The sequence below is a fragment of the Capra hircus genome, chromosome 9 (assembly GCF_001704415.2).
Source record: "Capra hircus breed San Clemente chromosome 9, ASM170441v1, whole genome shotgun sequence".
In the NCBI taxonomy this organism is placed as follows: Eukaryota; Metazoa; Chordata; class Mammalia; order Artiodactyla; family Bovidae; genus Capra; species Capra hircus.
The window spans coordinates 87,692,249-87,716,158 of NC_030816.1; the positions used below are offsets into that span (position 1 = coordinate 87,692,249).

Here is a 23,910-nt window from a genome sequence, read left to right on the forward strand (position 1 = left end):
CCCCAGAAGGCCATCCCTTGAGTCAGCATCACGAGTATCTTTGGGAGATAAAGTTTCTTGGAATGCTAGCACGTTCCATATAAATATTTATAGTCAAGATAAAGGTTTAAAACTACACAGACAAAACCAAGATTCTGGTCACTTCCAACATGCAAGGTAGACCCATGTGCAGACAGTGGTCTAGAACACTGCCTTTCATGACAGTATAGTGAATATGTTCTGCCTACAAGGTTTTCCCACTGCGCATGGTGAAACCACGGAAGCCACCCAGTGTGGACGCTTCTGCGGCACAGGGTTTGAAGTGTGGTGGAGATGCGCCTCCCAGCTGCCCCTGGCCATGCAAGCACACGCTCCTGAGGACTGCGGCAGGCGGGCTGCAGAGGATGGGAGAGCTCGGGAGGCACGCGCCTGGCAAAGTGCCTGCCAGGAGGGAATCCACTCAGGGACACGGGAGAGATGCCTTCTCCTGCTCCCAGAAACACGTGGGGCATATGACAGGCTGAGATGCTCTTTCTATAGCAACGCACAGGAACTTGAAGCTTAATTCTCGGGTGATCTGTACAAGAAAGGGGCCTGGGGACCATGGTTTACATGTACTAAAAGGAGAGTGCGGCCACTGTCTCTATTCACAAACACCAGCTCACCTGGCTCACCCTGGCGCGACCCCGCCATCCCCTTCTGGACCCCAGTGGCCACTTTCAGGAAACAACTGATTCACCTGCTCCTCCCTCACCTCAAACTTATGCTGAGTGCATCCTCCGTTTTAGGACTCCAGCTTCTGTCTGAGTCTCATTCTCTTTCAAAGCCCAGCATTCCAGAAGCATCTCTGATGGACCCTCCTGGCGTCCCCTGGCCCCTGGAGACCTTGAACTTGGGGCAACTGCTGTGCTTCCTCTAGCCTAACATGTGGGACTTGGACATTGGAGCTTTATGTAAACAAATCTATGTCACCCGATACGTCTAAGCTAAGATTAAAACCCTCGTGTTCATACTCATCACTTATCTTTGACCTTCACGACAGCCAAAGACCAATCGAAGAAACTGGACTTGCACTGACTCTAAGCGCTCAGACCGTAGTATAGGCAAAGCACGGATGAACACAAACTCCAGCTCACGCAGTTGTCATGAAGGTCAAAATCAGGTAAGAGGTGCAGTGTAAAGAACCAGGCCAGTTTTGTAACACTGGTGAAACACTGTATCATTCGCAATCAGTAAAGACGATTTAATTAAAAGGAGATTTATTACACAACTACTGCATTTTGTTAAATGTCTACACTTTCTTGCATTGGCAAGTAAGAAATAAGTTTAATCTATGTTGTAGCAGTGCTGAATCTCCTATTCCTATCAAAAAATTGAAAGTATTTTTCTTCCTGAAGAAAGTTACTGAATGAAAGCAGAACAGAGCTACTATTGTTACGGACATGCATACAAAGTAAAATGAATCACATGAATACATGTATTTAATTCAATATCTTGAGAAGAATACAAAGACCGCATTCACATTATTGGAGATTAAAACTGACAAAGTGAAATGTATCTTCTTTAGCGTATACCTTTAAAAACTCCCACATTGCGTGTCCATGGTGGTTGTGGATTTTCATAGGCCATTCTTCCAGTTACTTAAGAGATATCGGTCTCTTTCAATTTTGCAAATTCTTTAATAAATTCCCAGAGGTTCCTTAAAATATAAAACAGATGAGTACACTGGGTTAGAGAAAAAGTACATGAATCATAAAAGAAAACTTCAAAACAAACATCCATTAAAACACATTTACTCAAACACGCATAGTAAGACTTGCAACCCTCCACTTCCATTTTAAAGGGTATTTGTCATAGATGTTTGGCCTTGGGTGTGGCAAAGCTTCTCTGCATGTGGGCCTGGGCCTCTGCAACACTTTCCAGGCCAAGTAGTTCATGCCACAGAGGTGGGTTTACCTTAATGACGCTCTGCTCTTAGTCGCTCAGTCATGTCCCGATTCTTTGTGACTCAATGGAGTATAGCCCGCCAGGCTCCTCTGTCCATGGGGATTCTCCAGGCAAGAATATTGGAGTGGGTTTCCATGCCCTCCTCCATGGGAACTTCCCAACCCAGTGGTCGAACCCAGGTCTCCTGCATTGCAGGTGGATTCTTTGCCATCTGAGCCATGGTATCAGGTGAGTTCATTCTCATTCTCAAAGCTCTGGAGGACCCTTCCAAAGGTTGTGTTTGCATTTCCGTGTTCTTTTCCATTGAGAACACGCGACATAATGCAAGGCCTCCCAGAACCTGATCTCCCTGCGTGGTTCAACCAGCACCCAGCCTGACGCCGTTTCTCCTCTCTTTAACATGTAAGCTGGCAAGTCTGATGGCCCATTTTCTGACTCTTTTGCAGCTAAGTTACCTTGGTGCCCAATGAGATACAGTGGAAGTCCCTGGGGTGGGCTTTCCTACCTAAATCCAATGGAACAGACTCACCGTGGGATGCCAGCTGTCCTGCAGTTCTCCTCTTCCTTCCCCCTCGGACAGGGACCCAGTGCCTAAGGACAACCAGGCAGCCACCCTGAGGCCACCACCCAAGGGCAGCAGGGAAGGAAAAGAGCCCCGGCTCCTCGATTCCACTGAACACGTACCACCACTAACTAAATGTCTTTTTACTTGTTGATGCAATAAGCTTTTCCCATATTTAAACTATCAGTGGTTTTTCCAGTCTCAAATCCCAAGAGCTGAACGATGGTATCAACTCAGAGCAAGTTAACTCTGTAAAATCTAAACTTATATAAGAGATAATAATAGTCAGCATTTGATTTGTAAATTAAATCTTTCAGACTAATATATGCATAGGTTTTTTCATGTATCACTACCAGCTACATGAAAATTTATCATGTATTTAGTATCACTAAAGGCATGCAATTTGAGAAAAGAAAGCCACCCACAGCCACACACCTCCCCACTTTCCTGATCCTTCCTGTTGAGGAACCACCTTCAACTCTTCAGCTTTTTCCAAAAAAAACTATATTTCTATATTGCTAAATAATATATATGATGGAAATTTAAACCTTGGATCAAGCATTCTTAAGCAAAGAAAAAAACGTAGCATATATAATGTGTGTGAAGTTAACACTCAGGAACCCAAAGACTTCAGAAGTATTGCCCAGGTCATCTACTTGTAACTGGATGTCCAGGTCATCTGCTTGTAATGGACAAAAGGTCCTGGACAAAAAACACTGTCTAGGTCATCTGCTTGTGGCTCCAGCATCAGGTCATGGCCGCTGCTCCGTCAGCGCTCCGATACTCACTGCTGCTCGCCCTCTCTCAGCTTGCTCTTCCACATGACCTGCTTCACGTAGTTCACAACAAACTGCCAAGAATTAAAAATCACTTGGTCACATACAACAGCATGGTACTGGTCGTGAGTAACATCAGCAATGTTGCCAATTGCATCCAAATACATTACCGCGTCTAGAATCAGGCATAGCATGCTAATTGATGGCAAATATAATGCAGAGAGGTGCATGTGGGTAATCAAGGTGGCACTGCAACCTATTAAGCCGCAAATGGTTACCGTGCATGTTGGAGGGCTATCATGAGAGGCATGAAGGGAGCTGTGGCCTTCATAAGCTCATGATAATTCTTTATTATGAGTGGTGGGTGAGAGAAATGGTCGATTCTGAAGGACACATTCAACTATTAAAGGTAGAACATTTTCATTAATGTATTAGCTTACACCTGTCCAGGTTTAAGCTAAGGTCCACATAGTGAGACATTCCTGCCATGAGAGAACGTCACCGTTTACAAGGATTATGCATACACTTCCATACTTGATTTATCACATAGCACAAGAAGGCACTAGCAGAAATATTTCTATTGAGAAGCAGACTCTAAAAACTTACTTGAATTTTCTTCACTAAAATTTTATTTGCTGTTTCCAACTTTATAGTTTCAGTCTAAAGGAAAAATGAATTTAAAAGAAAGACAAGTGGTTAACAATATTTGTTAAGTATTTTTCACCATTTATGGAACAAAAAGTATTCTGTGAATGCTATTACTTTAATTTCAAAAGTATCCAATAGCACACCACTTAGAAACAATGGATGCACAAAGCATGACTTGAAGGCTGTGCAGTGAGAGAGGAAACCCTGGCCCTCTGGTCAGAGAGCGGAGGAGGTGGAGCTTGATGTTGCAAACACTAGGGAGTTTTAGGGGAGTGCCAAAGTAGGTGCATTCCAAATATTTTTGGAACTAATAATGGAATTTTTTAAGATGGCTGGATACAATATAAAAATACAAATATCAATAAGTCATGTATATATGGACATCACTGATTGTAAACTGTAAAGTTAAGAAAAAAATTTGGGGGCGGTTTCCATTCACAATAGCAACAGATACCAAAAAGTCATGAAACAAAAGTGGCAAAAAGTCTTTAAGACCAATGCATTAAAATAAATATAAAGTGATCCTAGATGGAGTGTTAATATTGTAAAGCTGTCATTTCTTCCCAAATGAATCTATAAATTCATTAGAAGCACAATAGAAAAACCAAGAGTATTTACTACTGAAACTGAAAAATTAGTTAATATTATAAATGAGAATATTCAAGATAATTGTGAACAAAATGATGATGAGGAAGGGATGAAAAGGTTTGCTCCTCCAGAGACGCACCATAATGGAAAGCATTTGCCATTATCAGCATATCAAGAGGCTTAGGGAGTTGGGCTGAATTACTTGCTCACTGTAAGCTTGATCAAGTTACTGAGCATATGTGTGCCTTGGCTTCCCCATATGAAAAAGGGGGTTAATAAAGGCATCTATCTTTTTGGGTTGTTTGGAATTAAATGAAATAGTATTTTTGTACTATTTACAGCAATATCTGTGCATCATAAACCTGTGATACATTTAGTTATTTTTTCTTCTGGTTAGAAATAACATTTCAAATCCAGACCCAGAAATCAGTTATCTAATAGGATAATAAATGCAGTTCTATTATATCCTTCAGTATTTGAATTAAGGAGCCAAATATAAATAACAAATATTTAAAGTAATATAAATTATTGATATGGAATCCTTACATAGAATCTTCTATTTCCCAGGTTTAAAAGAGGTTTCCATTTTGAAAGCAAAGTTTACACAATTTTGCATTATAGCGTGCTCAGAAAACATAAAGTTGTAACTGGTTTTTGCTGTTTAAACATTCAATTATAAAATAGCATTTCTTTTTAGGACATTATTAAGTTTAAAAAATGGGGGCAGACTCTCAGTGAAAACACAGAAAGAAAGAAATCTGACCAGATTATTTTCAAAGAGAGACAAGAGAATCCAAAGCAAGTTTGGACCACCACCACCTTCCTATAATTAGGCTTTAAAAATAAAGTAGGGTTGGGGAAATATATGAAACTCTATAACCAGGAGAAAAAAGGATAATCACATATGACTTACAAACTCTATAAGTAGAAGTTATATTGAGTAAGATTTTGCACAATTAAAAATAGGTTATAACCTAAGAAGTAGGCCATCATAGCATTTCAAAACATTAGATCGTAATACACATAATAATTTATGTATATTAAGATCATAACAAGATCATAATTTTATTGTTATCAAGAAAATGGTTAGCAACATTCAAGTCTAATACAGCAGGTCCTCAATGGCAGCAACTAATCCTATCTTCTAGCATAATGTGTAACTAATTGTACACATAACCATGGGGTCAGTGTGGCTCAATAGAAATTATAAGGACTTTGGGCTCCAGAAGAATTAAGCTGAATCCCAGCTTTGCCACCTCTGACTTGTGCCATGTTGGGTGGGTCATTTAGCTTCTCTAGGCTTCAGATTAAACTACTTAGCAAACACTGGACATTAAATGACATCGGTCATTATCTTTACGACAAGCATTTTCCATATAAAATTGCTAATTTCTAAGAGATGTCAATTGGGCTGAAACAGATTCAGTCTGACCCTTAATAGAGCTCTACAGATCTTTCTCACCTTCACTTGTTGTTTCAGCTATGCACACATACAGGCTAAGTCGCTCAGTCGTGTCTGACTCTTTGCAACCCCATGGACTGTAGCCCTCCAGGCTCCTCTGTCCATGGGATTCTCCAGGCAAGAATGCTGGAGGGGGTTGCCATGTCTTCTTCTAGGGGATCTTGTCGACCCAAGGGGATCTATGTCTCCTGCATTGGCAGGCAGGTTCTCTACAGCTAGGGCCACCTGGGAAGACCTAGTTTAGCTACATATCTTAATTATTCTAATCATTTGCTACAAAGTGGTTGAAATGAGAATATGTTTAGACCAAGTGTTACATTTTGCCTCTATTGAAAGTCAAATCACTTCATATGTTTGCCAAGGTCTTCTAGCAAAATAACAAGATAGACACTGAAAAAAACAATTTGCATACCTCTAAGCTCTTGATCTTACTTTCAGTGATTTGTAGTATTCCGGTATGAACAAAGCCTGTTTTAATTAGTCTTTCAAGAGCTTGGATCTCATCCCATTTATGAAGTACTTCACACCTCTTTTTTTCAACCTTCTCAGTAAGAGTAAGGTTCTCCTCCTTCATGACCTTTTTCTCAGGTGATTCTGGAATATTTTTTTAAAAACAACATATTCTGTGTTTAATGCCTTAATTCTTATTAGTAACATTATATATTAACAATATAAAGCACATTGTATATAGTTATAAAATATAATGTAATTCAAACTTCAATCACATCAATAAAGATTATGAGAGCCAAATTAAGTATATATGTTTCACTGCCTTAGTGTACCTATATATTTTTCTATCTTTTCCTATTAAAAATATAAACAGTAAAAGCAAGGATAGCAACTGAAATAAAAGGGAAATAAATGATCAGACCCAAGAATGGGGTGTCGCTCTTGTAACTCATTTATATACTCCATGAGTCTTTATCGAGTACCTAGCCAGTATGGGCAAGGCACAAGGATGACTTTGCTGCAGGCGTGGGACTAAGGCGAGAGCAGGACGCACAGGAGTCAGGTGAGCGGGAGGGCGTGAGAAGCAGGCAGAGGGGCAGAGCTGACGCCTTCCGGAAGAGGGGATTTACACGGCACGGTAGGGGCGCTGAGGGCCAGGGGAGAAGCAGAAAATCAGAACACTAGTGAGGAGCAGGCGGCAGATCAGAAAAGGTCTTCTAGCTCATGGGAAGAAACCAGTCAAAGCTGGGTGAACAGGTCTGGAGCCAGCCTGGCCACTTACAACAAGCCGTGTTGTGGCTGAGGGGCAGAGAGTGAGGACGCTGCCGCTGGTACCCCAACTTAAGCCTCCATGTGTCTGGAGATGCCATTCATTGAAACTTCCAAGGACAGGTAAATTCAGAGAGGAAAGCTTTACCTTGGACTTGCTGAGTTGACACTCAGGTGCCATGAGCAGTAGGCAGTGGCATATACAGACCATAAGCCTGAAAAAGCTGTTTTAGCAGGAAAGAGATCTAGAATCAAAGATGTGTGCATTGAGCCAAACCATGCTGAGCTCCAGCAAAGATCGGTATTTAAGGAGCCGAGAGATGGAGACAAAATAACCCAGGGGTAAGAATGCTCTGTTCTCAGCACAGGCAGGCTCTGAAGAATCGGAACACTTAATTCTTTGAGAAAGAACAGCTGCTTTTTTTTTTTTTAATGGAAAAATGCCATTAGCAAGAGTGATCTTACCTGCTGATACACACCAAGTCACTGCTGTCATTCAAACTTGCCAAATTTGGAAGCAGGGAAAAGTGTGAAGGTGTGTTTTGAAACTTGGGTGAATTAGTCCAGCAGATGCAGGAGAAGCAAGCTTGCCGGAGCAGAGGCAGCCGTGCTGAAGCTTCTGTGCGAGCTCTGAGAGAGCCAGCGAAAATGCCTCTGATTCCCATCTCGAGCCAAGCTGAAGCTCTCACCCGAAATAAGTATTTGGCAGCAAGGAACACAGAAAGCCGCTCACTGTGGCCCGACTGTGCCTTATCTGTCTACCTAAAGAGGAAGACTGTGGCATCAAAACAGGGGAAGTCCACAGAAAATGTGTTTGGCTGGCGAAGGCTCGGAAATGAGAAATCTTCAGAAAGAGAATCCAGGAGGATGCAGGCAGGCTATCGGGTTTCTTTAACAGTGTTTGAACGTGTGTCAGAAACAGCTAGGACCAAATAGTAAGGAAAGATTACTACAGGCCTAGGAAGCTGGTGACTTCTTTCTGCTTATTATTTTTATGAGCCTTTGCCATGTTGTTCTGTTACCGTTTAGCAATAAAGTGTTACATTTTAAAAAATGGTGGCCAGTTTTAAGAAATAGCAGGAGACAGAAGACCAGGGAGTTCCAGTCTCATCTTGTGACTTGTCTGGAGAGGAGCCAACACACGTCCCTTGCAGCACTGTTCACAACAGAAGGCATGCAGCAACCCCAGTGTGCATCAGCAGAGATAGAGGGGGCAGTACATGCAATATCGCGTGGGCGTGTGCTGGTCGCTCAGTCGTGCCCCACTCTCTGCGACCCCATGGACTGTAGCCCGCCAGGCGCCTCTGTCCGTGGGACTCTCCAGGCCAGAGTACTGGAGTGGGTTGCCATGCCCTCCTCCAGGGGATCTACCCAACCCAGGGACCAAAGCCGCCTCTCCTGCACTGCAGGTGGATTCTTATTTTCAATACATTTTTTAAAAACATTAAACAAGAGTGAGCAGGACTGCAGATAGAGAAAGAATCCACCCATGTCTGAGCTCTGGAAGAATCACAAGACCAGGCCACCCGGAGACTCAGGCCACAAGAAACCCTTGAAAGATGCCCATTAGGCAAACCACACAGGCCTGGCTCATGGGAGGGCAGAAAGAACCAGGGGAAGGAAAACGAAATCCTCTGGGGTCAGAACCTTTGAGGCCAAGTTTGCCGAAGAACCCAAGATCATTAGACTTGTGAGAACATCCTCAAAGATGCTGAGATGAAAGCGCGAGTCTGCGTGAGTTAGTGCGTAACATGTCTGGAGTGGAGCGGCACCCGACTGACCCACAGGGTGAACTGCAGAGGTCAGTGAGACAGACAGTCACCTGAGCCTGTGTGGGGCATGGAATCCAGCTGTGAATGGTGTGCCCAGTTCTGAGATCATTTCCATTATTTCATTGACTGCGTAAATATTCACAAAATGTCATCAATTTCCCACAAACCGTGTGTCCCTCTTCATGAGTAATGATGGCAGGAGGCACCCAGGGGCAGAGTGACCCCGCAGCACCGGGCCCTGTGTTCCTGCACCATGTCAATCCTCTTAATGACGAGGGAAGCGCTGTCCTTGCCTCCACTGAACAGGCAGCAGTATCACGAAAGCGGTTCACGTGACAGCCTTGTGAGTAGGGTGCTGAGATGCGCACGTTGAGGCCCATTTGCAAGAGAGGGTGCCCCCACCTGGACAGAACCTCGTTGTCCAGAAAAGCTGACTCCTCTGATCCAAGAATAAAGACGCAAAGTGTCTGAAAACCAGACTGGACCATCCTCCTCGCTGTTACCCTGGAAACCACAGGCCACGGCAACACTTCCTCTATTTCCATCCCCCAGGGATGCCCTGGAGTATTCACAGCTCCCCCCTAAAATCCACTATGTCTTTCAAGACACTTTCTCTAAAATAAACACATTTAGTTCTTCAACACTTCCTCAGCAGAGTTGATTCTCATATTTACACCATTGTGTCAAGGTTGTTAAAATCAATTTCAAGAATCTTGGTCATTCTCTCGACATAAGGTCCTGAATTCACTCAAAGTTTCACTAAAACCCACGAAGATCTTCCAGGAATATGACGCGCACATGAGCTGTCTCTGATCGCAGCAACTCGACAAGCAAACATGCCCGAAGCGACAGAACCTGCGATGAACGTCTTCACCCAGACAAGTCTCTCCAAGAGATCAACTACTTCCTTGTGTCTTTAAAGTACTTTAAACCACTTCAGATAAAAATGGAAACTCACTGAATTTCTAAAGAACTTGATGGGGGCAGGGGGAAGACAATGACCGCTCTGAAAAGCCTTTTCCAACTAGCAGCAGGAACCACCAGCGGGAAACCAGTCTTGAAGATCCCTCACGCGGAGGTCACAGCAAGCCTCGCTTCGGAAGACTGATCCCAGGGTACTTGCCTGCCCAGCTCCTCGCGGCCTCCAGCAGTACACGCTCCTGTTCCAGTTCACTTCTGAGCCTATGGTTTGGTAAAAATACATCATGATACGTTAGCACCCTGTTCATGCCTTCCTCCTTTTATCTCTCTTATATCACAGACTTAAAAACTGAGAAATAAGAACCAATCCTCTTAGTTTCTAACAATAAAAAGATGAGTTGAAGATGTAGGTACAATGAGGATGAATTAGTCAAGTTCAATAAACTAAAGTATACTTTCTTATCAAGAGCGCCTAAGCCACCAGTTAAAGGAGCTGGTCTTTTAGTGTCTATGGATGTTCCTTTGTGACTTGAATTTTTAAGAAGTAAGGACGAAAGGGAAATAGATGGGGAAACAGTAGAAACAGTGTCAGACTTTATTTTTTTGGGCTCCAAAATCACTGCAGATGGTGATTGCAGCCATGAAATTAAAAGACGCTTACTCCTTGGAAGAAAAGTTATGACCAACCTAGATAGTATATTCAAAAGCAGAGACATTACTTTGCCAACTAAGGTCCGTCTAGTCAAGGCTATGGTTTTTCCTGTGGTCATGTATGGATGTGAGAGTTGGACTGTGAAGAAGGCTGAGCACCAAAGAATTGATGCGTTTGAACTGTGGTGTTGGAGAAGACTGTTGAGAGTCCCTTGGACTGCAAGGAGATCCAACCAGTCCATTCTGAAGGAGATCAACCCTGGGATTTCTTTGGAAGTAATGATGCTAAAGCTGAAACTCCAGTACTTTGGACACCTCATGCGAAGAGTTGACTCATTGGAAAAGACTCTGATGCTGGGAGGGATTGAGCGCAGGAGGAGAAGGGGACGACCCAGGATGAGATGGCTGGATGGCATCACTGAATCAATGGGCATGAGTTTCAGTGAATTCCGGGAGATGGTCATGGACAGGGAGGCCTGGCGTGCTGCGATTCATGGGGTCGCAAGGAGTCAGACACAACTGAGCGACTGAACTGAACTGAACTAAAGGACGAAAGAAACTAGCCATTTACATTCTTCAGTTTGGTTCAGTTCAGTCGCTCAGCGTGTCCAGCTCTTTGCGACCCCATGGACTGCCACACACCAGGCCTCCCTGTCCATCACCAACTCTCAGAGTTTGCTCAAACTCATGCCCATTGAGTCAGTGATGCCATCCAACCATCTCATCCTCTGTCATCCCCTTCTCCTCCCATTTCAATCTTTCCCAGCATCAGGGTCTTTTCAAAAGAGTCAGTTCTTCATATCAGGTGGCCAAAGTATTGGAGTTTCAGCTTCAGCATCAGTCCTTCCAGTGAATATTGAGGACTGATTTCCTTTAGGATGGACAGGTTGGATCTCCTTGCAGTCCAAGGGACTCTCAAGAGTCTTCTGCAACACCACAGTTCAAAAGCATCAATTCTTTGGCACTCAGCTTTCTTTATAGTCCAACTCTCACATCCATACACAACTACTGGAAAAACCGTAGCTTTGACTAGACGGACCTTTGCTGGCAAAGTACTGTCTCTGCTTTTCAATACGCTGTCTAAGTTGGTCATAACTTTTCTTCCAAGGAGCACTTTACACTCCGAGACCAATAATGAAATAATATGTGGCCAATAATAGTAGTGTAACCCAGCACAGACCAGCCCCGGCCGCCCTCCCCACCTGTCGCTGTGGTCCAGGGCCACTCTGACGGCAGTCACGAGCGCTCTCAGCTCCTCCCTGGCCCGCTCGACATCCGCCGTCTTCACCTTCCCCTTCTGCAGACTCTGGACCTGAGTCAGCAAAGACTGGGCAGGACAAGGCCAGAGTGGGTGAGAGAAACAGAGAACAAGGGCAAGAATTTTCTCTGTTAATATGGTGTATTCAAGATGCCCAGGGTCAGATGCTAAGTAAAACAGGTAAACGGTGAGGATGGACATGACGGAGGAATATTGGAGAAGGCATAAGCTGTCAGGTAAAGTTCTGGGTAAGGTGTTATATATATATATAATTTTGAGTCTTTATTTTTCTAAGAAATTAGAAAGTGGTGGAGAATTTCATTGCTGGTTTGTGTGGGGAGAGAAAATGCTGAATAAGACACTTCCTGAGTATATTATTAGTTCCATGATTATTTCTCTAAATGTATTGAAAACAATATTAACTCAATGGCTATTTATGGCTGCAAAGTAATGATTCTCAAATGTGGCACAACTCTCTGGCTCATTGGGTGACGGGCTGCTGGAGCCCTGCCGGCCTGCGGACACTTCATTCTGGTGCTTGATGGGGATGCGGGCAGATGTGGTCCTTAGTGACTCAGCCTCAGAAAGCAAAGAGCAAGGTAGACCCCCAACTGGAGCCTTTGCTTACACTTGCCGGACAGAAGCTTTTTTCTGAAGCCTGAATAGCTCAAGGCAAGGAAAACAATGAACGCGTGTGATTCCCAATTGAGTCAGAACTGCCCTCCCTATCAGGCCGTGATCTTTGTTTGTTTCATAGACAAAGTGAGACACTCTCCTTCCCAAGAGACAGGATTTTTAAATTTTGTTGAAAATGTCAGCAGTCACCTTAGCGACAGTGCCACAGTCTCTGAGCTGTGTGCATGACAAAGTCATTGCTGCAGCCCATTTTCCTTCCCGAGCATCCACACGCGTGACCTGAGCCCGGATAGAAGCCCTGGAAGGTGTCACAGAGAATCCAAGGTCACCCCCCCTCTTAAGCAGTAACCTTCCTGCTCAGACACCGACGTGTCAGCCTCCAGAGGGACGCTGGCTGGATACGCTGTAATCTGGAACTCGCTAGAAAGACCTGGGTGCCACCTACAAAGTGGGGCACCATCAGTGTGGGGGGCCTCAACCAGCAGAGAGGCAGAGCCACGTCTGCAAAGCGACCACATGAGAGTGGCCACAGAGGACAAGCCTGCGCAGCCACCGGGAACCGGCGGCCAGAGGTGGCGGCCAAGTCAAGAGACGTGCGCGCCTCCCCGGCCGCCCCGCGCTGCCGCCAGGGCAGAGGGCCAGTCCGTCACGGTGTCCTCACGGACATAAGGCCCCGCCTGTTAAAAGTACCTGCTGATCTAGATCATGTGGGCACAAACGGGGCTTCCAAGATTCAGGCTGTTTCCCCAAGCTCAGGAAATATGAAGACACGGGCTCTATTTAAGGCACGCACAATTGATTGTTACCTTATACTGATCTGTGGGATGGTTCTTCAGAAGTAATAGCATGTAGAGTTCATATTCTTCCTATAGGAAAAAAAAAAAGAAAGAGAGAAGAAAAAAGAAAGAAAGGAAGGTGGGAGGGAGGGAGAAAGAAACAGAAAGAAAAAAGATCCACTGGAAATGGGTTATGAGATTACTGTACAATGTAGCTTTCTCTGTAACTGACACTCGGCTAAGGAGATGTCAGTTCAGAATATTTTTAAAAATATGACAACGCTCCTGCAATATATTAAATAACATACGCACGGAAACGTGCAAAATCTCACCATCTTTAAAGCACAATTGAGTATTGACTATTAGGACTCACAAAACACCTGGACACACGTGCAACACGTGACTTTCTGCCACTAGGGGGAGATGTGGATTTGGGCTTCCCTGATAGCTGAGTTGGTAAAGAAACCGCCTGCAATGCAGGAGATCCTGGTTCGATTCCTGGGTTGGAACGATCCCCGGGAGAAGGGAAAGGCTACCCACTCCAGTATTCTGGCCTGGAGAATTCCATGGGCAGTATAGTTCATGGGGTCACAAAGAGTCGGACATGACTGAGCCATTTTCACTTCACTTCAACGTGCAGAAAGCTTGAGTGCCAAAGAATGGATGCTTTTGAACTGTGGTATTGGAGAAGACTCTTGAGAGTCCCTGGGATTGAAAGGAGATCCAACCTGTCCATCCTAAAGGAAATCAGTCCTGAATGTTCATTGGAAGGACTGATGCTGAAGCTGAAACTCCAATCCTTTGACCACCTGATGCGAAGAGCCCACTCATTGGAAAAGACCCTGATGTTGGGAAAGATTGAAGGCACGAGGAGAAGCGGACGACAGAGGATGAGATGGTTGGATGGCATCACTGACTCCATGAACATGAGTATGAGCAAGCTCCAGGAGATGGTGAAGGATGGGAAGCCTGGCGTGCTGCAGTCCATGGGGTCACAAAGAGTCGGACACGACTGAGCAACTGAGCTGAACTGATCTGAACCTGCGAGAAGCAGAAGATATTAAGAAGAGGCGGCAGGAACACAGGGAAGAGCTGCACAGAAAGGATCTTCATGACCCGGATAACCACGATGGTGTGATCACCCACCTAGAGCCAGACATCCTGGAATGTGAAGTCAAGTGGACCTTAGGAAGCATCACTATGAACAAAGCTAGTGGAGGTGATGGAATTCCAGCTGAGCCATTTCAAATCATAAAAGATGATGCTGTGAAAGTGCTGCACTCAATATGCCAGCAAATTTGGAAAACTCAGCAGTGGCCACAGGACTGGAAAATGTCAGTTTTCATTCCAATCCCAAAGAAAGGCAATACCAAAGAATGCTCACACTACCGCACAATTGCACTCATCTCACATGCTAGCAAAGAAATGCTCAAAATTCTTCAAGCCAGGCTTCAACAATAAGTGAACCAAGAACTTTCAGATGTTCAAGTGGGACTTAGAAAAGGCAGAGGAACCAGAGTTCAACTTGCCAACATCTGCTGGATCATAGAAAAAGCAAAGGAGTTTCAGAAAAAATATCTACTTCTGCTTTATTGAATATGCTAAAGCCTTTGACTGTGTGGATCATAACAAACTGTAGAAAATTCTTAAAGAAATGGGAATGCCAGACCACCTGACCTGCGTCCTGAGAAACCTTTGTGCAGGTCAGGGGGCCACAGTTAGAACCAGACATGGAATAATGGACTCTTTTCCAAGTTGGAAAAGGAGTGCATCAAGGCTGTATATTGTCACCCTGCTTGTTTAACTTATATGCAGGGTACATTATGTGAAATGCCTCAGTGGATGAAGCTCAAGCTGGAATCAAGTTTGCTGCAAGAAATATCAATAACCTCAGATATGCAGATGACACTACCCTTATGGCAGAAAGCGAAGAGGAACTAAAGAGCCTCTTGATGAAGATGAAAGAGGAGAGCAAAAAAGCTAGCTTAAAATTGAACATTCAAAAAAACAAAGATCAGGGCATCCGGTCCCATCACTTCATGGCAAATAGATGGGGAAACAATGGAAACAGTGACAGACTTTATTTTCTTGGGCTCCCAAATCACTGCAAATGGTGGCTGCAGCCATGAAATTAAAAGACACTTGCTCCTTGGAAGAAGAGCCGCAACAAACCTAGACAGTGTATTAAAAAGCAGAGACATTACTTTGCTGACAAAGATCCATATAATCAAAGCTATGGTTTTACCAGTAACCATGTATGCATGTGAGAGTTGGACCATAAAGAAAGCTGAGCACCAAAGAATTGATGCTTTTGAACTGTGATGCTGGTGAAGATTCTTGAGCCACCCTTGGACAGCAAGGAGATCAAACCAGTCCATCCTAAAGGAAATCAGTCCTGAGTATTCATTGGAAGAGCTGATGCTGGAACTGAAACTCCAATACTTCGGCCACCTGATGGGAAGAGCTGACTCCTTGGAAAAGACCCTAATGATGGGAAAGATTGAACGCAGGAGGAGAAAGGGATGACAGAGGATGAGATGGTTGGATGGAATCACCAACTCAACGGACATAAGTTTGAGCAAGCTCCAGGAGCTGGTGGAGGACGGGAAACCTGGCATGGGGTTCATGGGGTCACAAAGAATCAGACATGATTGAGTAACTGAACAAGAACAACAAACTTCCTAGAGATGAACGCTCCAGGGATGGAGACAGGTCACCATATCCAGCTTTTACACCTTACTTACATTTGGAAATGGACAATAGCAGACCCTTCAAGCAACCTGATTCCAACTCAGCTCTGATATGATGGTCACTTTCAGCAGGAAATGACAACAAACTTAAAACTCCATCAAGATGCATTTAAAATTACGTATGGATAGCTTTAGAAGTTTCTGTGTACATTTATGTGCAGTTGATAAGAGTTTATATTATAATTAGGAAGCTTTAGTAGAAAAATATGGGCTTCAAAAGTGAGCTAGCTGGGTGTTTTTCTCACACGGCCCACTTAAGACTCATGTGGCTGCACGCGTGTTCCTTTGACTCTCCATGAATGATTCTCCTCCTTTGTAGAATGGACACCATGAAACTCGGCAGGATTTCTGCGTGGCCTGCGCTCATGTGTGCAAAACTCATGCACAGCTCTCAGCTGTTACATGGGAGATGCGTGTTTCTATTACCTTAATTTCTTTCAGGATATCACCAAATATCAAAGAACTTTTGCAAATATCTTCAAAGACTTCTCCAAAGACCTGGAGTCTGTTGAATTCTTCAGGGTCACAGACACATATTTTCTGGAGCTCCTGGAGGAAAAGAGAACCACCGTGCTTCAGGACGACTTCATTTTCTGTTCTGATTAGTTTCTCGCGCGGGGCATTCTGTCGGCTGGGTAGCCAACCACCTGGTGCTCAGGCTCTACGATGGCCTGACTTCATTTATTCCCTTGCAACCTGTGAGTCAAGGGAACAAACAGTGCCTCTGCCTCCACAGTGTTTCCAAGGTCCTTCTCTTTCCACCGGTCCTCCCACCCAAAGCTCTCATCAAGGTCTGGTTATTTCCTATGTTGACTCTTTGCTGCATCTTCACCCTTCCAACACCAGGTCCCCCACTAAGTACCGCTCTCAGCTCTCCGCAGTGCGTCCCATGATGCCTAACCTCCTTCTACAGATGGAGAGACTCCTACGCAGACTTTACCTGCATCCTCAACTCTCTCCTCACCCTCCCTTTGCATTCTTTCGTGATAACTCAGGCAAACCTTGTCTCAGCTGTTTCTGCTGCCCCAGGGGCATTTCCTTCAGTGTAGCAGCCACTGCTTTCCATTATGAAAGCACCTCCAAGGCACCAGTTTCCAAACTTCTGCTCTTGCACCTAAACGTTACCATCTGGGCTTCCCAGGTGGCTCAGCATTTCCACCTGCAATTCAGGAGACTGAGGTTCAATCCCTGAGTTGGGAAGACCCCCGTGGAGAAAGAAATGGCAACCCACTCCAGTCTTCTGGCCTGGAGAATCCCATGGACAGAGGAGCCGGGTGGGCTATAGTCCCTAGGGTCGCAGGAGTCAGGCGGGACTCAGTGACTAAACAGCTGTCTCCTCTGCATCAGGTGGGATATTCTCAGCCACTGGCAGCCCTGTGCTGTCCCACCTGCAAGCGTCAGCGCGGCCTCGGAGGCTGGGTCCCTGCCCACAGTCCTGAGACTCCTGCACCCGGCGGGGGTCCTCACAGCATCACAGAACTGCCCTCCTTACCTGCTCCAGCTTCTTCTCATGGCACCTCGCTGCCTGGCTGCCGGTGAAGTCCCTCATCAAGAGGTCCTGCTTGGCCAGCACTTGCTTCTGGAAGCTCAAGAACTTTCTGTAGCTGTCTGCTTTCGTTATGGCGGCCAAGTGCGAGCTGACGTACTGGAACTCGTCCCTGCCCGGCGGGGACGTCACACACTCGCGGCTGGACCTCACCTCCTTGTACTTCAGAACCTTCATGTCCGGCAGTCTCAGCTCCTCTCGCTTTGGCCGTTCAGGAGAACCCGCCTCTCTCAACCCTGCCTTAGGACTCACGTCCTCCTGCGAAGCGCGGGAGGCCTGTGCGGGAGGGTTCAGATACCGGAAGAGTGGTGTGTTCTCAGCGTCACTCGGGCCCACCGCTGTGTTGATGGTAAAATGAGCCAGAGCGTCTTTCATCTTCTTGACCTTATCCGATAGCCTTTCCGCTCCAAAGACTTTTGCCTCCCGGGGCCTGTTGGCATTGGGCCAGTGATACAGGATGGTCTCCGGGGGCCTGTAGAGCTTGCTGGGGTTCAGGTGTCCGGACGTGTACATGTAGACGTCATCTCTGTGGCCTTTCTGCAGTTGGTTCAGAAGCGTCCGCAGATTGCAGAGGGTCTTAACACCTGGCGTCTCACAGTGCTTCCACCTCAGGTAAGCTGGTCAGGAAAGACAAGAAGACCAGTAAGTACCACTCTAGTTCCCCACTGAGGCCATAACAGGGCCTGTGCACCTGCTGAGCTGGAGACTACCATTCCCAGAGCAGGAGCCCACAGAGGGGAAAGAGGGCAGGCCAGCCCGGCTGCAGAGGAGGGCTGGGGTGAGGGCGTGGGACGGGCAATTCCCATCAGCAAGCCGGGACGTGCAGAGCCGAGGAGGAAGCAGGGACTTGGCTCCAACAGGGAATCCATTTTTAATTTTAATTTATTTATTTTTAAATTGAAGGATAATTGCATTGCAGAATTCTGTGGTGTTCTGTCAAGATCCCGGATAAGGAAGGCATGCCCCCCGGCCAGCAGAGGCTCATCTTTGCTGGCAAGCTGCCGGGAGACGGCCGCACTCTGCTGATTACAACATCCGGGGGAGCGGACCGCAGCTCGTCCTCCGTCTGAGGGGCGGCTGTTCAGTCTTCCATTCGCAACGCCCAACAACAGCATCGTTCTGCACTCTAGCCATTTACCCCAACTGAAGTTTAGAAGTTACCATTTCAGTAACAGCTGAACCTGTCCAAAATATTGATAAAGGTTTTGTTACATGGTTAAAAAAAAAAAAAATGAGTCGGTCACTTGGCCCCCTCCCTTCCCCACTCAGAGGAAAACGATGACCCACAGAGTGAAATCTGGGGGCGTGTTGATGGGGACCCCAGCTCCCTCCACAAAGGGTCCCAGAAGTAAGGGTCCATTTGGACATTTGGCCCAGGACAGAAGATGATGGGAAAAGTGAGCTTTTTGAGTCAGTTTCCTACTACGTGAGTTCAGAGATCTTACATCATCTCTCTGAAGCAGTTTCTTCAGCAAAATTAGGAGACTTGTCCTACTCAGTAAGGCTAATTGACAACCAGATAGAATCGCTTTTGGCAGAGAGGCACCTGGCAAGGAGGGGACGTTCCCTAAATGCTGCCTGCATCATCAAAGGACTGCAGTGCAGGGAACCCCGCCTAAGGGCTTCCGGGAGGACAGGAGCGCCCAGACCCCACGGAGGAGCGGGGAGGGCTTCCTCCCGGCCGGCGCTGACCCGGGGCATGGCCGGGCAGACGCCACGCTGTCTGCGTCCTGCCTTGTCCCCCGAGCTGGAGGGGCCCCGCCACAGGGCATCGGACCAGGCCCATCTGGACCCTCGAGGGTCCATCATGAGCTCCTGGAGGCCGAGGCTTTGCCCATGTCCACCCCCACTGCCGTCCTCGGTCCACACGGCCAACCTGTCTGGAAGGAGGCCCCTTCTGTTCCATGGAGGCCGAGGGCAGTGGGGTGACCAGCTCGGGTCCTCCCACCCGACGCGTGCCAGCGTAACTTCTGAATTCGGCTTTTCCACCCCACCTGTCATTCTTCCCTTGTCCCGAGCCAAGGGGACCAGGCAGGGCCCCCTGGGACCCACCCCCCCTGCTCTGGCCAAGACCGAGTACAGGACGTGTCCCCGACTCCCGCATTGTCACCTTAGAGGGAAGGGCTGAGAGCACAAGGGGGTGAGGGGTGACGGCGACTCGCGCTAAGAAGCCCAGCATCCAGAGGCCTCACACCCGCGTGGGCCCCCTGCCCCGTGGTGGCACCTCAGGCTGCGGGCTGGCTCTCCACACTGGGGTCACAACTGGCACGTCAGGATCAGGCCTGCTGGCTCCTGGATCCTTGGGGAAATCTGTCCTGGGCTCTGTCCTGTTGGGACACGATCCACCTCCCTGCAGCTGTGGGATAGAGGTCCCCAACCCCCCTTGGTGGCTGCTGGTGGGGATCCTTCCTGGCTCCTGGGGCTGCCCACCTTCCCGGTCACATGGCCTCCATCCCTGAGCCAGTCAGCAAGGGCACTCCACATATTTCCCGTGCACTTGACCTCTGACCCTGCCCAGTCCCTGACTTCATGTGATTAGGTCAGGCCCACCTGACACACTCCCTGCCATGAGGTCACCAGTGCCAGGGGACACGGTTCAACCAGGGAGCGCCCTCTTCGAGTTCAGTCCCGGGGTCCGTGCTGGGCAGGGGGCAGCAGGGGTCAGCAGGGGGCAGGGCCCGGGGTGGAAAGGAATTAGCCTGTCCCTCCTGTGTAGCTGGATCTTGGAGCAGTGGGATCGTTGAGAATTTCCCTATTAAATAAATTAGTACTTCAAAGAAAGCAGTTAAGAAATTTTAAAATATTAATAAACAGATTTTCAAAACAAGTTTTCAATTAAGAGATATCTTAATTGATAATCATTCTAATTCATCAAAGGCACCAACACATAAAGAAAGCACTGAAAAAACATCACATTACTTGGGTTTCTCCAGGGAAACAGACCCAGAAGGATGAATATGTTGCTGCTCAGTCACTCGGTTGTGCCCAACTCATTGCAATCTCATGGACTGCAGGCTTCCACAGCCTTCCGTGTCTCTCACAGTCTGCTCAAACTGTTGTCCAATGAGTCGGTGATGCCATCCAACCATCTCATCCTCTGCCATCCCCTTCTCCTCCTATCTTCAATCTCCCCCAGCATCAGGGCCTTTTCCAATGAGTCAGTTCTTCTCATCAGGTGGCCAAAGTACTGGGGCTCCAACTTCAGCATCAGTCCTTCCAGTGAATATTCAAGGTTGATTTAATTTAAGATTGACTGGTTGGATCTCCTTGCAGTCCAAGGGGCTCTCAAGAGTCTGCTCCAACATCACAATTCAAAGCATCATTTCTTCTTTATGGTCCAACTCTCACGTCCATACATGACTATGGAAAAACCATCACTTTGATTGTACAGACCTTTGTCAGCAAAATGATGTCTCTGCTTTTTAATATGCAGTCTAGGTTTGTAATAGGTTTCCTTTCAAGGAGCAAGCATCTTTTAATTTCACGGATGCAGTCACCATCTGCAATGATTCTGGAGCCTAAGAAATAAGGTCTATCACGGTTTCCACTTTTTCCCCCATCTATTTTCCATGAAGTGATTGGACCAGATGCCATGATCTTTGTTCTTTGAATGTTTCAAGCCAGCTTTTCACTCTCTTCTTTCACCTTTATCAAGAGACTCTTTAGTTCCTCTTCACTTTTTCTCATTAGAGTGGTATCATCTGTATATCCGAGGTTGTTGATATTTTTCCCAGCAGTCTTGATTCTAGCTTGTCCTTCATCCAGCCTGGCAATTCACATGATGTACTTTGCATATAAGTTAAATAAACAAGGTGACAATATGCAGCCTTAATATACTCCTTTCCTAGCTTGGAACCAGTCAGTTGTTCCATGTCCAGTTCTAACTGTTGCTTCTGGACCTGCATGCAGATTTCTAAGAATACAGGTAAGGTAGTCTAGGATAGAGGTTTATTATAAGGAATTGACTCACACAATTATGAAAAAAAAAAAAAAAAAGGAGAGTCCAAAATCTGCAGGATGGATAGCAGGCTGAAGACAGAGTTCATCCAAATGCCTTCTACTGGAGGATTTTCTCCTGCTAGTGAGAAGTCAGTCTTTTTCCTTTAAGATCTTCAATTATTAGATGTGACCCACCCACACTATGGAGGGGAATCTGTCTTACTCAAGGCTTCTTATTTAAATGTTCATCTCATCCAAAAACACCTCAACAGGAACATCCAGAAAGCTTGACCAAATATACAACACAGTACCCACATAAATTGACACATAAAATTCACCATCACATGTATTAGACCAACTCTCTTTGGAAAATAAGAGGAGGTGACTTAATTGTGTTTTCCTTTGTTGATTCTATTCCAAAAAAAGGATTTGGAGTCACCAGCAAATTAGTTAGCAAGTCATTCCAGACTTAAAATTTGTTTTCCTTAGTTTGCAGAAAGACTTGCTTCACTAGACCTGAAGAATCCAGATTCCATTTCTCTCTGCCAAGATCCTGTGATAAGGACCAGGGCTCCCAAGTCAGCCATGAAAAACTTTGAAGAATTTTAAACTGGAAACACTGTGATTTGCTTATCCTGCCATGTCAACCTGACAAGCAGGAAAAGAAAAAAAAAAAAATCTGAAAGGATTCATGGAATATTTGCTTCTCTACAAAATGATCAGAGAATAAATTTGCTTTAAGTAAAACCAAATCAACTTCTGAATAGATGCTGATAAGGAAGACACAGCAATAGGTTTTGGGGGGCTAGATTTAAACTAACAAATTTTTCAACCAGAGTTTTCTCTCTGCCCCCAGTTCATCTGACTCACCAATGCTTTCAGGCACTCTGTGTGGTGAGAAAGCAAGAGCTTCAGAGTTCAAAGACCCAGATGAGACCCTCCTGCCCCATTTGCAAAATCACAATAATCCAGCCTCCAGAGATATGAAACTAAATCAGAGACAGGGAAGCACTTTGTACGAAGTGGTGTGCATGTTCTGTGGCGTGTGGTTGTTTATTGAGGACTATGGAAGGACCATGTGCCAAAGAAAATGTCTCTAAATGTGTCATCTTTAAAAAAAAAAAAAAAGAACATAGAAACAGTTTCTAGAAATTTCCTCCTATTTCTCCTCCTCCCAGAGGACACACACATACACACACACATCCGACCTCATTTTCTGCCTTTTATTACTGGATCTTCCGAAAAGGCTCTGATTCCTAAATCCAGTCCTAAATCCCAGTGACCCCAGGAGCTGAGTTGCACCGCCAGAAAGGTTTTCATTTTCCACACTGGGTTAGAGAAGTTAGTTCCTAGGCAAACATCCAACAAACATCAAACACCAAACACAAAACGGTCAGCATCTACTTACATTCAGGCTCTGGGTCCTCAGCCATTGCCACCTTCCACCTGCAGCTGCTGAGGCTGGGAGTTGCTCTGGAAACAGACAAACATTCCAAGCCCCTCCTCCGGGGCTCCTCTGTTGCCAGGCAACCGGGGCACAGTCTCAGCCAAGGGATCTCTCCTCTGAACCTCTCTTATGCCTCTGGCCTTCTTGAACAGGGAGTACCAGACTTGCTTGCCTGTTTTCCCTTTTAAAAGAAAACCCTTTATGTGATTTGAAAAAATTCAAAATACCTTTGCATGCTCTAACTCCTTTCCAAAGCCAAGGGAGCCGAAGCTTAGTGGCCTCGGGTTGGGCATCTTCGGCAGAGTGCACAGCCCACTCGACGATGCTTGGAGTTCTAGTGCAGAGCAGGTGCCAGTCTCTAGATGAGCATTTAGTCATTTACTGTTTTGTCCATGAAATTCCTCGTGGGGAACTGAGATCAGGGGAGGTAAAGTGAACTGCCTGAGAACAGTATCACGGAGGAGAATACTGTAAATTCAAGTTTTGCACAGAGTCTGTGCTTTTTCCTCAGGCTATCGCAAAGGCAAGGGAGGAAAAGCTAAAAGCCACTAAGATTTGCATCTTTGTAAACTGTGTTGTATTTTAATGTCTTGCACCAGAGACAATTCAGTGCCTTGGAATACTAGCTTCCCGGCTCAGGGGAGGTGACTGAGCAGAACTCACTACTCTCAGGCTCCAGGCGAGAAAGGCAACAATACCGACCTCACAGGATGAAGTCAGGATGAAGTCAGTGCTTGTGAAACCACTCAGGGTGTTACCGAGTCCAGACTCACTCTGCTTCCGGCAACATAGGTCAATAAATCCGACACGAGGTGTGAAGACAGGGAAGGGACTTTTTTCTGGAGCCGGTTGACTAACTAAGAACACTGCAATCTGGAGCCTCAACACAACCATCTTGCTGGGGCCTGGATGCCAGGTTCTTTAACGGATTAGAAATGGGAGGAGGTGAGGAATCAAAGTAAAAAGACTGTTCAGCCCTTGCAAGGCTTTGCTGGTGGCTCAGACAGCAAAGGGTCTGCCTGCAACATGGGAGA

The 23,910-nt window shown here is 46.0% G+C and overlaps 1 protein-coding gene across 1 annotated transcript; it reads right to left on the minus strand.

Moving 5' to 3' along the window:
• Nucleotides 1,542-22,904, minus strand: C9H6orf118 (chromosome 9 C6orf118 homolog). Its single transcript, XM_018053452.1, has 10 exons — nucleotides 22,838-22,904; nucleotides 17,437-18,107; nucleotides 16,371-16,493; nucleotides 13,225-13,284; nucleotides 11,727-11,851; nucleotides 10,076-10,134; nucleotides 6,375-6,556; nucleotides 3,871-3,924; nucleotides 3,277-3,338; nucleotides 1,542-1,678 (listed from the first exon to the last, which is right to left on the minus strand). Exons 1-10 carry the CDS (start codon nucleotides 22,860-22,862, stop codon nucleotides 1,621-1,623), a joined length of 1,419 nt encoding a protein of 472 aa, XP_017908941.1. The 5' UTR covers nucleotides 22,863-22,904; the 3' UTR covers nucleotides 1,542-1,620.